This window comes from Henckelia pumila, chromosome 1 (genome assembly GCF_033568475.1).
Source record: "Henckelia pumila isolate YLH828 chromosome 1, ASM3356847v2, whole genome shotgun sequence".
NCBI classification, from domain to species: domain Eukaryota; kingdom Viridiplantae; phylum Streptophyta; class Magnoliopsida; order Lamiales; family Gesneriaceae; genus Henckelia; species Henckelia pumila.
Genome location: NC_133120.1, coordinates 65,135,782 through 65,149,959, shown reverse-complemented (window position 1 = coordinate 65,149,959; position 14,178 = coordinate 65,135,782). Strand labels below are relative to the sequence as shown.

Below are 14,178 nucleotides of genomic sequence, written 5' to 3'. Positions count from 1 at the left end.
ATCATAGCTACTTCAAATACACCTAATATATCAAAATGTCATCATATACCAGCATATTCAGAAGCATGAATTTTCGAGCATAGGCTGGAAAATAATATCAAATCAAAACGACATCCAATCTTCGATCCGATTTTGATATAACAATACATAAAGCTTCAAGTAACCCAATACAAGATCAATTCTGATTTCTTCAAACATTCATAATTTCAAACCATCCTGAATATGAAGAATACTTACATTAGAATGAAGCCCTTCTTGCAAGAATCACGGAACTAAGCTCGGATTTGAAATCGGATAACCGAATCTTGGAAAATAAAAGTTTGAAAATGAAGAACAAGCTTGAAAAATCTGAATTTAGGCTCTTGCTGAAGATATGAATGAAATAATACCTATACACTTTGATATCCACTAAATGTCATGTGTAAGTCATTAATTCCCATTTTTGCATTTTATCCCCTAAATTTAGCATAATTGCAAATCATTTCTCGGACAAGCGTTTAATTCAATTTCAATCCTAAATAATATAAGAATATTAGAGTTTACTTCTAAACTCTAAATATTTCCAAATTAAATATTCTCGAATTAAAATTAAATAATTACGTGTCTTACAATTTTAATCGCGAGTGTTACAACTTCACGTGTCTAACAGTTGTATTGGCATGTTTCAAAAAACAAAAACGGTTGTATTGGTGACGCCTTTATTTATTTATTTATTGATTATTTTATTAAATTCTGTATATATAAATATAAATATAAATAAAAAGAAGGCTAATATATTGAATCACTTAATATAGAATAACCACTCTCATCAAATTTATAGTTTTATATTTTTTCGACGTTGATAAAGCACAAAGATACTTGCAAACCACTAACTTGTTATAAATCATTATCGTGAGGATACCTTCTTTTCATTATGTTATTTTGGAATAATATTAATTTCAAATAGTGTAATTACTAATTTCTACATCAAATATAAAAATTCATCTCTATTACATCAACTCTGAATTTTAGACTAAAACGAATGTCCTCAAAATACTCTCTATTATTTTATTTTAAACAACTAATTTATTCCACAAAATATTTATTAAAACATTTATTAAACTATCCATACATTAATATTCTAAATAAATTTATATATTTAAATTGCTTAAAATAATAAAATATGTTTAAAAATTACTTTAAAAATTAATATTAAATTTTATCACTTTGAAATATTAAACTTACAATTTAATTTTACAGTTTAGTTAATGAATTTAATTGTATATTTAGTTCAATTAAATAAATGATTTTAAAAAATATCTAATGTAATAATTAATTTCAAATTAAATACAATTACAATATAAAACAAAAATTAAACTAATTAAATAAATTAAATAAAAGAGCCATCATTATAATTTGTTGCAACATTATAGCTCACCTCCAACATAACGCAAAAGATAGTGTTCGAATGGAGGAGAAAATTTGATGCTATCATAGCATTTGGTAGGGGCTAGATGATCTCAAGGAGTGGAAGAGAAGTGTGCATGAGTTAATGTCTTAATGGAGTGTAGGATTCTTATCTCCTTTGTTTCCTACTTTTAGTTTGGAAAAAGAATTCATAAGAACTTTCGTGAGATTGTATCATGACTCATGAGTCAATTTTGTGAGATGAATTTTTGATTTGAGTCATCTATTAAAAAGTATTAGTTTTCATGAAAAAAATATTTATAAATATAAACATGATTCACTCTTCTAACTGATAAAAATATCACAAGACCTACTAAAATTAATTATGTCCTTAGTATTCAAAGAGGTCCATAACATTTTGGTCCCTCAATATTTGTATTTGGATTCTTGTTGATTACGGCACATAGATCTTTCTTTTTAACACAGAAATAACTTATCGTCTTCTTTCAGGCCCCCTAAATGCTTGGGCTTGAGGTTCTTCGGCCTCATCTAAGGTCCGGACAAGAGAACATCCAAATAATAAAGATAAGAATTTTTTGGATAAACATTTATAAAACATTTTTATAAAAATATTTTTTTATAATTTTTTATAAAATATTTTAAAATTTGTTTTAAAATAAATTTATGTTTGGACGACTATTCTATAAAAAATGTTTTTATATATAAACAATAATATATTTTAATTTTCATAATTGTTTTAAATTCTAAAAACATCAAAAAACACATCTCAAATATTCTTTAAAAACTATACTTGGAGCACATTGTTTAAAAATATTTTTTAAAAATATTTTACAATTATAAAACACTAAGGCTGCGTTTACTAACTTGATAAAAGTAGGATGGGTTTATTAATTCAATATCATCATCTAATTACTTGAAAAAGTTAATTCTCCTCAAATCTCAAAGCCTGTCATTTCACATTTTTTACCTTTATTTGACGTGATATCTCATCCTTCATATTTCTAGGTATAACTTATCCTTATCATTATTTTTGGAAAAAAATCCATAGATAACCTAATCTACCCTCTCCCAATTTAAAATATTCAAAAATAATCTAATCCAAATTTTATGAATACAAAAGTAAACATAAGATTATTTATAATAGGTGAAGGGTAAAATTGTAATTCGTCCATCAATCATTACTTCAATGTCAAAATTAATAACTCGAAGTAAACATGTTACCATTTATCCATTATTATTCTATATCCATTAAACTCATTTCAATAATCCTAGTATGATTTATCCATGTATAATCATATCTCACTAAGTAAACGCAACCTAAAAACACTTTTAAAAGTACTTGTCCAAATAAAAACCTAAACATACGTATCAATTTCAAATAAATCAAACCAAAAATTATTTGAAAATAAATCTAAGTCTAAAAATACTACCATAAGAAATTCATCCACCATACGTCAAATAGTCTATGGTTAAGGGCATCGACAATGGGGTGTTAAAAGAACATTATAATGCCCATTTAACACCCCCTCCCATTGTGAGTGAGTATTATAATATGAGAGAGGGATTAACGCACAAATGGCTGAACGCGCTAATCCCTCTCTCTCCTCTTTTTTTTTTTTTTACTTTGGCACGTGCCGCATAACGCGTGGGGCAGCCGCCCTACACGGGCCCCACGCTTTCTACATCAGATTTTAATTTTTTTTATTGTTTTTCAACGGTTTGATTTTGTATTATTTTTATTATTTACAATTTATTTTTTATTAAATTAAATTAAATTAAAAAATCCAAAAATTTTGTAACGGCTAGTTCGAAATTTCATCTATAAATACCCACTAATGTGTACACATATTTTCACTCTAACTCACTATATTCTCCAATTCTACTATCTAATATTTTCACCATCTATTTTTTTTAGTTCCTACAATCTTATATTTCATCCATTTACAAATTTCTTGAATTCTACAAACACCCCGAAAGAATATTCATCTTTCCAAAATTCACAAATTCCACCAAATTATCAATATCCACATCCATTTCCAAATATGCAGTTTGCTCCACAAAATCTTCAAATTTTCCAAGGTTTTGGAAATTCTATTAATCATCCGAATTATGCCCCCCAGGGCCCATATCAAGTATCAACCACTACCAGCAGAATATTGGAAAAACATGAGCCATTCATATTTCACGTCGTCGGTTGTTCATGGATAGATCTGTTAGACGGGCCAACTCATGGCGGGGCAAGTCGGCCCACCGAAAACCCACCTTTTGGCGGGTCAAGAGTCGGCCGGCCCACCATCCCGGCGGGCTAAAAATCCTCAACGCAACCCAATCCAAGGTGGGTTGTGGTTAGACGGGCTGACCCGCAGGTTGGCTCACTACAAATATAAATAAATAAAAATCATTATAATTAATTATAAATTTCATTTCATAAATAAATAAATATTAATAGAAACATATTAATAAAAATTTTAATTATTGATTTCAAACGTGTAAATTTTATATAAAGTAATTAATACAAAAAAATCCATAACTTTCATTAAAAAAACATATATCACAATAAAAATAAAAATAAAATAATAATTCTCCAGGCCCGCGGGCCAATCCGCGCGGGTTGGCCCACCTTTAGTTGGGTTCAAATAATTTCAACCCAACCCACTTAAATAGTGTGGCGTGGCGGGGCGAGCCGACCCGACGGGCCTAACCTAAATTGACGGCTCTATTCTTGGAAATTGTACACCGTACACAACTGGTATGTCTTTTACATCTCCGATGTCGAATGAACCTGCAACTGCGACTTCTGTCCCGGAGACTCAACTTTCCTACCGTGAATCCCCAATTGAGGTGGTCAATTTAGAAAAAGCGGTTTCAAATGCTGAGGGTACGAGAAAGCAGTCAAGTTGGACAAAGGTTGAAGATGATGTCTTAGCGAGAAGTTTTGTCACTATTAGAAATGATCAGAAGACGGATTCTTTTTGGGGACGTGTTGCAAGCTACTACAATGAAAATCGTCCCCCAGATTCAAACACCAGAAGTGCAAATGTTATATGGTCACATTGGCACAATACAATCCAAAAAAAGGTATATCGATTCAACGCAAATTACAATATTGTTTACAGTTTATATCGAAGCGGTCACAGTGACGAAGATATATTGAGGTTTGCGTATGAAAAATATCGCGACGAAAATAATGACATTGCATTCAATCTCGAGCATGTGTGGAGAATTATCAAAGACCGTCCAATTTTTACTCCACAATCCACTGACTTTGTGGCCATAAAGAAGACGAGGACCACGGAGTCGGGACCAAGCAACACCTCCTCCAACCAAGATGTGAGTATAGACCTAGATGATGAGATACTCGTCCAATGGGTCAGAAGGAAGCAAAAGGAAAGGGAAAAGACAAAGTAAAATCGACCATGAAGGATCTGACAGTAAAATACGACAATATTTTTTAAAAGTTCACTGAGTATACAAGAGTAAAGAAGTCCGAAGTTGATCTGAAACAAAAACAACTCGAAGTTGAGGAGATTAAGGCAAAAATTGCCTTGTCCAAATCTGAAACTAAGAATCGTCGCTTGAAGTTGAAGGAGTATGAAATCTTGAACAAGACACCTTGTAGATGACAAAGGAGCAACTTATCATACATGAATGCCTGTGCCAGGATATTAGGTCGAGGTAGAATATCTAAAATGTGTATTCATTTCGATTATTGTATTTCTAGTATTATTTTATTTGTTGTTTTGTAAATCTTAATTATTTTATTTCTCATTCCTATTAATGTGATTTTTAATTATTGTATTTATCATTTCGATTAATATGATTTTCAATTATTATATTCCTCGAAAAATAACCATTGTAAAGTAGTCGTTGTATAGTAGCCGTTGCAAAATAGTCGTTGAAAACTAGTCGTTGCATGAGAAGAACAATATATATAGACATACTGTCATACGAGAAGTTCATTCTACTAATACCATTTTGCAAACACATATTCTAAAACATGATTACTCAAAAAATGTCTCATTCTTCTGGCAGCTTTAGCTCAAGTTTTATGTAGTGACGGACACCGTGATCACTTACTAATAAGAAGCTTAAGAATGCAATAATCTTAATTAAAACATAATCAGAATTTATCAGCGGAAAACACCAAAATTTTACAAACCCAAACAAAAGAAATCCAAAATTATTACAACCAAATCGAACCAGATTATCAGTACCAAACTAACAAGATCTGATACAATCCCTTGAATAACCAAAGCTCCCAACAACTGCCAAAACCCTACAACTAATTTCGCCCTGAGCCCGTCCAACTTAATACCTGCCCCGTCGAATGGGGTGTCCAATAAATACAGAAATATGGACGTGAGCGAACTGCGCTCAGTACAAGAATATGAGTATACAAATATTATATGAGCATGAATGCAAGTGTATGGGGTATCAAGACTCAAGGTCAAGAAACTATGATCAAATAGAGTCGGCTCCAAGTTATGTAACACTCTGTGTCGTCGCACCAGGAGGTGGCTCACACACACTACTGTGGATATCGGTGACCTGATCACGAATACACGTGTCCAACCATCCAATACTTAGGGTAAATACCTTAATACAGGCTATCTCAAGAATAAAAGCTCAATATGAATATGTATGAAGCATAATATCGTGACATAATATATGCAGATAAAATCATGTCATAAAAATAATGCATGCATACTCAATCAGAGTATCTCAAACAGTATTTTCGTACCTCAATACTATCAGACAAGCTATACCAGCTCTACTGTCCAAGCCTATAATAACAAGATTATTATATAAATAAACATTATCTAAAGTCTTAACTAAGCTAATAGATACTCTCAACTATTTATAGAAACTCGGATTATACCTTCGTCCATCGTTAGCTTTTTGTTGTCAATTGCCCAGAAACTTGGGCACAACTTCGCTGCGACTTCGGAGACACCTTGCCAAGGCTCGCCCCTTGCCAAAGAAGGCTGAAAACCACAAAAATCTCTAAATAAATGACAGGGAAATCAAGTGAATTGGCAATTGAAAATGGATCTTAGATGTCCTATTTATAGGCGGAGATTAGACATTCCAAACTCCCGATCAGACGTTCCGATCTACATGATGGCCACGTCTCGAACAGCCACGATCGGAAGCTCCGATCTAAACTTCGTAAGTTTCTATCCCATGCATGCAGCTACGTGTTCAAATGTCAACGACATGTCATAAGTGCGCATGACCTAACTCGATCGGAAGTTCCGATCTCACCTTTGGACGTTTCGATCTAGCTTTCGAACATCATCGCTCGATCTGATCACTTTGGATCTTCCGATCTCGTTCGGACCTTCCGAACTTTTCCAAGTACATAACAAAACACGCTGGAGAAGAAAGTTCATCCAAAAAAATCGTGAAGCAGGACATGAGAGGCTCGTCAATGATTATTTCACTACAAACCCGATGTTTCACGATGAAATATTTTGAAGACGATTTCAAATGCGAAGAGAGTTATTCCTCCGCGTAGTGAATGCGCTAGAGAATCATTCAGTGTTTTTCAACAGAGAGACGATGTTGTGCAAAGAAAAGGGTTGTCACCACTACAAAAATGCACGGCTGCGATTTGTCAATTGGCTTATGGAGTCCCCGTCGAATATCCTGACGAGTACCTACGTATTGGTGAATCAACTACCATCAAGTATCTTTTCAAGTTCTGCGAATACGTACATGGTTGAAATATTTGGCTATAGGTACTTGAGAAGGCCAAATGCTGATGATGTTCAACGTCTTCTTCAAATGTATGATGAGAGACACGACTTCCTTGGCATGTTGGGTAGCCTTGATTGTATGCACTGGAAATGAAAAAATTGTCCAGTTTCTTGGAAATGTCAATTTACAAGAGGACATGGGTCACCAACATCGTGCTTGAAGCGGTCGCGTCTCATGACTTGTGGATATGACATGTATCTTTGGAGTCATCGGTTCACGTAATGATATTAACGTGTTATATGAATCTCCCATATTCAACAACGTCTTGCAAGGAAATGTGCCGGAGATTAATTTCACGGTGAACGTCACTGAATATACGAAGGTTTATAATCTAACAGATATAATATATCCCGAATGTACTACTTTCGTTAAGGCTTTTCCTTGCCCAGATGATCCCAAGAAAAAGTTGTTTAAGAAAAGACAAGAGTCTGCAAGAAAAGATGTCAAACAGGCATTTGGGGTGCTCCAATCTCGATGGGTGATAGTCAGAGGTCCAACTCGTTATTGGTATCGAAAAAAGTTAAAACAAATCATGTTAGCATGAATTATTTTGCATAACATGATTGTTGAGGATGAGGGAGGTCACGTGACTAATTGGTACAATGATGAGGGTGACGAACCCGCACAACCTATCCATGACTCAAACCGAAGATTTCACGATTATCTTCGGACAAATTCTGAGCTACGTGACACTCAAGTTCATCACAAACTTCGCGCCGACTTAATTGAGCATATCTGAGGGCAATACAACAACAATCTGTGAATTAGTATTTCATATGTTATTTTTAATTTCATCAAAATGTGGTTTAATTTAAGTTATTGTTTCATTTCAATTTCATAATTATATTGTAACTTTAAATAAATTTAACTAGTTTCCCAACTTCGTAATTTTAGCGCGCCCACGTCTTATGCCAAATCTTCTACTGGTTTGACTTTTGTTGTGATATTTCTTTCAAACATCTATTTTATTTAATAAATATATTAAATAAATATCAATATTATTTTTTAAAATTAATAAAATTATTTTATTAAAAACTAAGATTATTTTTAAAAATTATAATAATAATTTAAATGTTGTAAAACATATTTAAAATGTATTTATTTAATATAAAAAAATTTTAAGATGATTGAGTGGACTGTGAGATTCATAAATAATGAGTGTTAATGTTAAAAAAATTTGAGCGAAAGAAATATGTTGTTATAATGAGTATATGACAGTGAACCCATGTTTTTTGATGAGGTGGTGAGTGTTATAATGAGAGACGCATGTGGATGCTCTAATAAACTGAAAGTAAGGTGGCACCAATCAAAGAAAAATAATGGATCGAGGTTAATAAAAAGAAAAAAAATCTAAAAAAAAAAATAAAAGCAGTTTTTAAAAGTTCTCAAATCTTGTATATAATCTTTACATTTAATATATTTTTTTTAAAAAAAATCCATGTTTGGGCTGCTTTATACTTATTGCTTATGCCTTAAGCCCAACTATCATATTTTGTATTAAGCCCATTTCATCTTTTCCGTCTCAATCAGCCCACTATTTAAATCGAACTGACTCGTTTCTCCCTCAAAACCCTAGCGGCGTTGCTTCAGAGAGCCTCAACGAAGAATCTTCCCAAGCAACCATGGTAAATTTCAAGCTCTGTCGTTAAAACGCGCGGAATTCTTCGCTCTACTTGTGCGTTTAATGATTATTTGTTGTTTCTGCAGGCGGATGTCGAAGCGGAGGTGGCGGCTGGGCAGCCCAAGAAGAGGACGTTCAAGAAGTTCAGCTTTAGGGGAGTCGATCTCGATGCTCTTCTTGACATGTCCACTGATGAACTTGTGAAGCTTTTCAATGCTCGTGCTCGTAGAAGGTACGTTCTTTTCGATGCGAATTGTGTTACTATATGGTGGCAATCGAATGTACGTTCAAGCAGCTCGCTGTTTGGACCCGTGAGCTCTGGTTGACATATCTTTAAGCTGTGTAAAACTAAAACTACACATACACCTCGGCTCCTGCCATATTTGTAGCTGGTTCATGATATGCTAGAATTGGAATTTGAAATAGGCTTAACTCACCGATGATTTGGGGCATGATATTCATAGTTTCATGCATGAGCATACCCGTTTTGCACTGCAAGTACCTGTACCACTTTGGGTACAAACCCCTTCTTAATTTTGTAACTTTATTGTAGGTTTCAGAGGGGTTTGAAGAGGAAACCCATGGCTTTGATCAAGAAACTTCGCAAGGCTGTAAGTCATTCTACTTTACATTAGAACTTTATGGAGATTAACTATTTAAGGTTTTCTTCAAAAGAAATAATAATTCATGTCCCTGTTTTATTGTTCTTTTGTTTGTGTTGCTTTTGGGCTTTTATGTAGTAGAATTTCAAAAACTAAGTTGTACATAGGAGTGAGGCATGTCATGAATATATGTGACGAAATCTGCTCTTTCTCTAGTGATATGAATGTCCACAAAATTCTCAGGTGTAAGCAAAGTGATGTTTTCTGGATATTTATTTATTCACTTACCTTGGCAATTCAAATACGTTGAGATGCAAGCATATTGTCTTCTGTCTTGCAAGTGAATGGAACTTACTTTGAACAAGTTTATTGTCAGTCATGTCTTTTCGCATTCATTTTAATATTTAATAGTCTTGTCTAGCATAGTTTGCTGGCTCATGCCTTTAAGTTCAATGGAAGCCACCTTTGATTGATACTTCCATTTAGCAAATAAGGAGCATCACATTAACCTACCTTGTCATGTTCTTTGCTTTAAAATTTTGGTGCCTCGTTTTATTCCCAGTGTGCGCACTAAATTAGGTAACTGGTCATTTTTTTTTCTCCCAGCTACACTTGATAGGCCTCATTTAATTGCTCTATTATGAGCCTACAGTATTTTGAGTTGGGTTAACTGTCCTGGTTATGTTTTTATATAATCATATAAGCAATTCGTGGCAAAATTGTAATTATAAAATGTTATGCATTTTCAGTATTTCGTATTATCTGATATTTATCATGAAACACTTCAGAAACGCGAGGCACCACCTGGTGAGAAGCCCACATTGGTGAGAACCCACCTACGAAACATGATTATTGTTCCTGAGATGATCGGAAGTGTCCTTGGAGTGTACAACGGCAAGACCTTCAACCCCGTTGAAATCAAGCCTGAAATGATTGGCCACTATCTCGCAGAATTCTCGATTTCATACAAGCCAGTGAAGCACGGAAGACCTGGTATTGGTGCCACCCACTCATCAAGGTTCATTCCTCTTAAATAAACTTGTCTCCTTCAAATGGCATTTTCTTCGGTCGTTCTGTGGACCGTGGTTAAACGATATTATTTCTTAGTATCGTGTTCGATCTGTGGTTAAACGATATTATTTCCTAGTATCGTGTAAGACTGGTTTCAATTTTCATTCGATATTTGTGGATCTTTGTTTAAGATTTTGATTCTGGAAAGAGGTTGCAGTTATGTCTTTATGCTTTTTATATTCAGTTGGGTTAGAAATTTTCAACTGCCGTACCAATGATGCCCAACTTTTCTTCGACAACTAAAATCCCAAATCTTTTTCGACAACTAAAATCCGGTAGTGGGTTTTAGTGATACGAATTTTTTTTTTTAAAAACAACTAAAATCCGATAGTGGGTTTTAGTGGTCGGGGACGAGTTGGGCAGAAATGGTTGGACAACTGAAAATTTATTTCAGTTGGGTTGTATCTTTATCGTTGCCCGAGCTATACATCATTGTTCTAATAGTGTGCACGTGTAAACCCAAGAAACCGCCACAGGGCTCTTGGCCTACTGGCATTGCTAATTAGGGGTGTTCAACTTCGGATAAAAACCGTAAATCAAAATCGAAAAAATCAATCACCGAATCGAAAACTTAAATTTGAAATTCGGATACAAATGTTAAAACTAAAATTTATTTGATTCGATTTTGGATTATATATCGCAAAATCGAACAGTTCAAAAAATTCAAAATTTTATTATATTAATAATTATATATATATAATTGTTTATATTATCTATTTTAAGTTTGAAAAATTCAAAATTTTATTAAATTAATAATTATATATATATAATTGTTTATATTATCTATTTTATGAGATGGCATAAGTGAATAAAAAATTATTTTTAATAATTTTTAATTGATTGATTGTTGATTATCAATCTCAAAAAATAAGTGATTATGAAGATTCTCTTAATAAATTTGTTAAGAAAATTTTCATAATCACTTATTTTTAGAGGTTGCAAATACCATCTTAATGTTTTTTAAAAAATCATTTAAATGATAAAATATTATATTTTAAAATATATTTATAATAATAATTAAAATAATGATATCAAAACTGAAATAAATAACGGAATCAAACCGAGTATCGAATTATATATTTCTAAAATCGAAAATTGAAATAAAAAATCGAAAATCAAACCGAATCGATCAATTAACACCCCTATTTATAAACCTGTCCCCAAATAAAAAATAAAAAGTATCCGATTTCTGAAAATTCGCTTGTTTTCTTTGAAGGATATTAGTTTATGGATCAAACTAAAGCTGAATCTTAAATCTGTTTTGCATTTTAATGAAACAAACCTACAATTGAATTAAGATCGAAAGCATTTGATTTTGTATTTAGTGTGATTGTTATTTTCGAGGTATAGTTTGGTTTCATAGACGAGATGGTATATGGAAAGATAATAATTTATATTTTAAAAAATATTAAAATAGAATTTGAATCAAACACGTAAAAGATGTAACTATTTTTCGTTAATAAATATTTTTATTAAGACTAACAGCTATAGCAAGATGTATTTATCGTTGAAGAGGTCGTTGACGTAAAATTGAAAACATATTAAACGAAAAAATATATATTTACTACTTAAGTTGGGTCTAATCGAGATCGAGCCATATATTTATCGCGGAAAAGTGTTGTTTTATACTCTAAAAAGTATCGAGCATACTGTGATTTATCTTTTTATTGTATTATTTGATAAAAATTACCTTAATTTATGATTTTCTTAATATGTAAAATCGAAATGTTTGAAGCAATCTTAAATTTGTTGATGTTGCGATTCAGTTAAACCGCGAAAAGGCCAATAGTGGATACAAAAAACTGTCCAAGGACACTGAATTACCTTAGCTAAAATTTCTTTGAAGGCTACCACGCTAACTCCTATGATATCAGATGATATGCACTTCTAAATTAAGGCAACAAACAATCATAAGGAACTGTACATGCACGGTGTACGACCTTTCAACAAAGTCTTGCGGTTGTAGGCAACATAAATTGGCGGATATGGCATGCAAGCATGCGGTAGGCGCACTTTGGTGCAAACATGAGGCTTTTGTTAGCCACTATTACACGACTGAGAAGAAGTAGACTTTGGTGATGAAGTAGATTTTACTTGCTTCCATTTCTGCTTTTTCTTGATGCTTGGCAGTTCCGTAAGTCAGAAATAGACAAAGAACATCATATGAGTGCTTGGATTCAAATTAAACTCATTTTGAAATATTCATAGAATATAATATATCATCCACCCATTCAGCATGGTATCCGATACAAATACTATAATTTAAATATTTTAAGATATACATAACTCATGTTTCAAATGCCTACCATCAGCTAAAATGAACCAATGGACATACAAATTCAACAATCGGAACTGCAACCCATGATGTGGGTTATAGTACCATCTTTTTTTTTACCAAACATAAATTATATCATTCCAATATTTAGATCATAAAATAACTAACATAATACTTCTAGACCACTGCACCTCAAAGATTAGTGAGAGAAAATGTCCCACATACATTGATGTTTCTTGCAGTTCCTCCACTGGTTAGTACGCTAGAATTTATTGGAAAAGCAAGCGAGAAAGTTAACATAATAACAAGTCTACAAGCAAAAAAAAAGTGTTCATCCTAACTAAATGATTAAAAATAATTAACTGGAAATTCTTAAACTCATTGGACATATGTGCAAAAGAAATTCTCAAAATGAATTTAATCCACACATTAGAGATGTCAAAATGCATGACATGAAAATTTAAAATTAAAATATTTCAAAACAACAAACATATCCATTTCTTAGAACAACATTAACCAATAATACAAAAGAGTAGTAGCAATAACAAGTTCATCATCCTCACAAATGCAAGGATTCCAATATTGGTTCCATCTCTCCATACATCTTCGCAAATCTTGCTGCAATCACGATTCTCACATGCTAATTCAAATTGAGCATGCAATAGCTTAGCTATTTTTCAGATTATTCGGGTTTTAGTACTTGAACATGAAGTTGAAGTCGGAGAACTGTTGTCACGAAAAGAAAATGAAGCAGTTGCAGACTGTTTTTGTTTCTTCATAAATGCATCATAAGCTTTCTCTGCCTCTTCCCTGATTAATATGATTTGTGTGAAGCGCCACTAAATTTATTCAACTTCATTATGTGCTTCTGTCATGTTTACGTCCAACAAGCACAACATATGTTTTCCCTTATTTGTATTAGAAATAAAATTAAAAGAACATTATTTGCAATGAGAAAAAGTATACATTACATTAAAGTATTAAAATTTTCAAATGTCTCATCATTTTAATAAGAGTGATTTTGACAAGTCCAATTATGTCTTCATTAAGGCGTCATGAACAAAAAGGAGTTTTTGGTTTTTGATTAGGTCTTTATTTAGTTGCAACACATTGGAACTTTTGTGAAATCATTTGAAATCTGGGCGTGGCATCGTAGACGTAGGTCTTTTGACAGAACTACGCTAAAAATCTCGTGTCCTTATTTTTATTTTTTCGATGCATATTTTTTACGTTGTTTACTCCATATAAAACAAACAATTGCAATCATAACACAAATTTCATATTCAACAAGTTGATTCTAGTTTTTGGATACTATTTTCTTAAGAATATTTTGTCCCGATATTGGTGCTGATGGAATGCGATAATCTTCTCCCAAGATACAACAACTTCAACTTGTGATAATAACACAATATATAACAAGTTTCTTAACACAAAAATGAAGT

At 32.6% G+C, this 14,178-nt stretch overlaps 2 protein-coding genes across 2 annotated transcripts; both read left to right on the top strand.

Annotated features, from left to right (window-relative positions):
• Nucleotides 1–4,176: 4,176 nt before the first annotated feature.
• On the top strand, nt 4,177–4,815 carry LOC140863873 (glutathione S-transferase T3-like). Its single transcript, XM_073267641.1, has one exon. It carries the CDS (start codon nt 4,177–4,179, stop codon nt 4,813–4,815), a length of 639 nt encoding a protein of 212 aa, XP_073123742.1.
• A 3,865-nt stretch (nt 4,816–8,680) lies between these two features.
• Nucleotides 8,681–10,640, top strand: LOC140874606 (small ribosomal subunit protein uS19). Its single transcript, XM_073277923.1, has 4 exons — nt 8,681–8,792; nt 8,875–9,020; nt 9,342–9,399; nt 10,179–10,640. Exons 1-4 carry the CDS (start codon nt 8,790–8,792, stop codon nt 10,425–10,427), a joined length of 456 nt encoding a protein of 151 aa, XP_073134024.1. The 5' UTR covers nt 8,681–8,789; the 3' UTR covers nt 10,428–10,640.
• Nucleotides 10,641–14,178: the final 3,538 nt, after the last annotated feature.